Source organism: Raphanus sativus, unplaced genomic scaffold (genome assembly GCF_000801105.2).
Source record: "Raphanus sativus cultivar WK10039 unplaced genomic scaffold, ASM80110v3 Scaffold4428, whole genome shotgun sequence".
Lineage (NCBI taxonomy): Eukaryota > Viridiplantae > Streptophyta > Magnoliopsida > Brassicales > Brassicaceae > Raphanus > Raphanus sativus.
The window spans coordinates 1-4,175 of NW_026619730.1; the positions used below are offsets into that span (position 1 = coordinate 1).

At 46.0% G+C, this 4,175-nt stretch overlaps 1 protein-coding gene across 1 annotated transcript; it reads right to left on the reverse strand.

Moving 5' to 3' along the window:
* Positions 1 to 1,194: 1,194 nt before the first annotated feature.
* LOC130507378 (uncharacterized) lies at positions 1,195 to 2,563 on the reverse strand. Its single transcript, XM_057002096.1, has 4 exons — positions 2,399 to 2,563; positions 2,023 to 2,198; positions 1,559 to 1,962; positions 1,195 to 1,477 (listed from the first exon to the last, which is right to left on the reverse strand). Exons 1-4 carry the CDS (start codon positions 2,561 to 2,563, stop codon positions 1,365 to 1,367), a joined length of 858 nt encoding a protein of 285 aa, XP_056858076.1. The 3' UTR covers positions 1,195 to 1,364.
* Positions 2,564 to 4,175: the final 1,612 nt, after the last annotated feature.

The following is a 4,175-nucleotide window of genomic DNA, read 5'->3' on the forward strand; positions in this document are numbered from 1 at the left end:
AAACTCCTTTCTCCTTAGCATATGGGATGGAAGCTGTCGTTCCAGCTGAAACCATTGCTGGTAGCCTCCGCCGGGAACTCTGTACATCCAATCCCGCAGCTAATAATCAGCTCCTAACTGACAGCCTCGATCTAATCGAGGAAAGACGGGACCGAGCTTTGATTCGCATTCAGAACTATCAGCAAGCAATGGCACGACAGTACAATTCCAAAGTCAGGCTCCGGCAGTTCGCTGTTGGTGACCTAGTACTTAGGAAAGTTTTCGAAGGAACCAAAGAACCAAATGCTGGGAAATTAGGAACCAACTGGGAAGGTCCCTACCAGATCATCCACGTGGTACGACCTGGCGTTTACAAACTCCGAAAGGTGCGAACTGGGGTACCTGAAATCAGATCGTGGAATGCCACGAATCTTAAGAGATATTATCATTAGGTACCTAAAACTCCTGAACTACGTTAGGCTTGATCCCTTGACTGGGTACGTAGGCAACTCCGTCATGAGTGCAGCCCCAACCTCATTTCAACACTTCGTTCACCACAATCAAAGGGGGCATATGTCTGATTAAAAACACATAGCCCGCGCAGCAAACGTATGGTACAAGCAAATTGTATGATTACTATGATACCATGTATCTAATTATCAATAAAGATATTATCCTCGTTATCTCAATTCTTTAACAAAACAGGTCCCTGCAAACCTGAACCTAAGGTCTTAAAATCCTTAACAATCCTAAAGGTCTTAAAATCCTTCAAAGCAATGTCAGGTCTCGACGAACCTGAACCTAAGGTCTTAAAATCCTTCAGACAATATCAGGTCTCGACGAACCTGGACCTAAGGTCTTAAAATCCTTACCAAATCTCCAAGGTCTTAAAATCCTTGTCAATTCTCCAAGGTCTTAAAATCCTTATAAATCTTCGAGGTCTTAAAATCCTCATCAAATCACAAAGGTCTTAAAATCCTAAGCAAGTCTCAACGGGTCTTGAAATCCCACAAACAAATTCAGGTTCCCAAGAACCCCCACCTAAGGTGTCCAGATTAAACTTAGGTCCCTAAAAATCCTAAGCTAGTCCCGATACTCCAAGAATTCCTCTTAAGGAACTAAAAACGACCAAAGTCTTTCAGACTTATCACAAGATTCGATTATAATCAAGTTGTCATATTTCACGACTAAAGCCAAAAACTCAAAATGAAATGAAAACCGAGTTCGAAATTAAACAAGGGTTTAAAAGCCTCCCCAGGCTAACCAAATATTCAAAATGCAACAGATAAAGGTTTAAAAGCCTCCTCAGGCTATAAGTTTGAGAAACAGATGAAAACAAAGCCCATCGGGCAGAAATCCTAGAAAACACGAAAGAGCATCAGTTCTTAAACTTCCTTGTCATCCGAGCTCTTCTCAGCTCCCTTGCCAGCTGGATCTTCCTCCTCAGGAACCTCCTCCATCTCCTTGTCGTTACCTCCAGAGGCGGTTTCGACTGGGGCTGAGTAAGAACCCACCAATCCCAAATTAGAACCGAACTCTCCGGAAAAGGAGAGGTTAAACATATTAATCTCGAAAGTACCTGAACTCTCAGAGAGTTGGGGAAGAGGGAGCTTGCCAATCGAGAAGTCCGAAACCTGAGCCTTCTCGTACGCCGCAACAGCTTCCGGCATTAGCGCCACCAAGTTATCATACTCATCTTGAGTACTCTTAATCTCACCATCCAGTATGTCCTTCAGGAGCTCGGTGTTGGCTTGAATCTCTTGGGCATGAACCAGGAGGTCAACTTCATCTTTCTTCTTGGAGAACTTCTCCTTGACAATAACCAGAATCTTGTTGTAGGCTTCAGCTACCTCCTTCTTTCCCCTCCGGACGGCTAGCCTGACCTCAGCTTCCTTGTTCTTCTGGCTGTTCTGGGATGTGGAGATCAGCTCCTTGACTTGATACTCGGCTATCTTCCGGGCAGCATCCAACTCCCCAATCTTCCTATTCTTCACCTGAAGGTCAATCAGCTGGCTCTCGATCGTCCCTTGCTGAGCATCACACTTAGAGCCAAGTCTCTTCACCTCGGCTTGGAGATCCAAGATCAGAGCCCGAGTCTGGTTGAGCTCAGTCTTGTTGGCCTTGACCAACTCAGTGACCTGGGCTAACTCCTCAGCGCTAGGAGCATTGTGTACAGCGTCCTCAAACTTGAATTGAGCTCTGTTAATAGCTCCAGCCAGCTGCGGAAAACGGAAAACGATTTAGCAAAATCTTCCAAAGACAAAGCTGAAAGATGAAATAAACTTCATACCTGACCCATGTGATGAACAATATCGACGTACTCATCCTTGTGCGTGATATTGGAGATCGAGGGGAGGGGACACCCGGGACTCTTCATGTGCCTCATCAGAGTAGCCAAACCCCACGGATCGTCCAAAACCGATCCAGGCTTTGAATGAGAAAAGGTCCAGCCAACGGTTCCTCCTCTAGAGGAGGAGGAGGAAGACCTTGAAGGTCTATCAACCTGGTCGGTTCGGGACCTCTTGTTCCTCGGGGGCTCAGAATCCGGGGGGTCCCTCATTACTTGAGGATCAGCTTCAGTCATCGGGACCTCGGAGGGAAGGCCAACTTCCTGAACCTTGGGTTCCGAAGAGACGACACCTTTAGCAGGGGCAGAGCCTCCTTCATCAAGAACCTCCTTCACAGAGTCGAGGAAGGATCCCCCTTGGTTCTTACCACTCCCTCTAGAGGAGCTGGCAGCCTTGGTCGATCTACCCCTAGAACGGAAGGAAGGTTGAATTGGCATCTTCTGTGATTGAGTCTTCGAAGAAGTACTTGCTCCGGAGGAAACTTCGAGAATGGAATCACCTTCAGAAACTAAGACATAAAAAAAATCCATTAGTCGCATAAGACAAATTCGGATAGTAAAAATCATGAATTGTGAATAAAAAATACCTTCTAAACCAGCAACCGTCACTGAATCAGGGAAGGACGCTTGGTACCGTTCAGGGAACCTAGCTGATCCAACTCTCGAAGTAGTGTAAGCTACCCAAGTGTTAGGGCTATGCTGTAGCTTCCTGTAGAGAGCTCTGGTAAGTTTGCTAGATAACTTGACAGGATCTTTGATTTCTGCAAAAAGAGTCAAAAGGCGATTAGCACAACATGACAAACAAAAATAAACATGTGAGCATATCCCTAAAATCCTAACCGGAAATATCAGACCATGCGTTCCTAAGGTCACGGCCCACAGGAACCGTGGAAGGGTCAATCTTGACATAAAAGTACTTCCTGCGCCAGTCATCATCACTGGCTGAGAACTTGAAAATGCCTAGCCCTGGACGACAGGGGAGATAGTAGGTACCACTCCCGCCATCCTTGGAAGGGTTCTCCTTTATCGAGAAGAGACTCATCAACTCAGATAACCCAACGATAACTCCTTCCTCCTTGGCTCTAGTGATGAACCCGTTTATCACTCGGATGACCGACGGGCAAAGCTGAGGAAGAGCTAGCTGATAATGATCTAAGAGATCCAGCAGAAGGGTGGGAAGAGGAAATCTAAGGTGGCACTTGGAGATATATTTTTCATGAACGCAGAACCAACCCTCCGGAGCGGTCTCGGGGTTCTCGTTTTCAGCACAAGCTCTAACTAGATCGCTCTTGCCGTGAGCCTGAACGGCAAGATTGACAACGTCCTGACCCTTCAAGAGGGAAGGGAAGTGAGGACCGGAGGAGGCGCTCTTGCCGCCTTTCTTCTTCATCCTATTAACTCTTGCTCCGATCGAGTCTTTACTCTTTTTCTTCTTGGCTTCCGCCATCTTCTCACCAGCTTCCTGTTTGACCTTCATAATACGGGCGCCGGAGGCTGAGATCTGAACTTCGCCGGAACCTTCTTTTCGACTCATGATAGGGAAGGAGAGGGAAAACAGGAAGTAAAAAATAGAATCGGTCTAAGGCAGACTCTCAGAGAGAAGTTCAAGATGAAGAACTAGATTGATCGAGAGGCGGATAAAAAAAAAATAATAACGACAGAAAACGGTAAAATAAAGAAGAGAGGTGTGAATTACCTTGGAAACCGTCGAGAGGCGTGGAGAAAGTGGAGAGACAAGCAGTTAATTCTCTCAGCTTTATATCCCATCACGTCTTGGAAGTCGGAAATTGAAATTTAAACTCGCTTAAATCTAAAACCGTTGATTCGATTAGAGATGGATTACAGCCGT

Coding starts and splice junctions, on each gene's coding strand:
- LOC130507378 (XM_057002096.1), bottom strand. CDS start 2,563: ATGACTGAAGCTGATCCTCAAGTAATGAGGGACCCCCCGGATTCTGAG. Junction 2,199..2,398: donor CTCATTCAAAGCCTGGATCG/GTTTTGGACGAT, acceptor CGTTTTCCGCAG/CTGGCTGGAGCTATTAACAG. Junction 1,963..2,022: donor GTGAAGAGACTTGGCTCTAA/GTGTGATGCTCA, acceptor GGTGAAGAATAG/GAAGATTGGGGAGTTGGATG.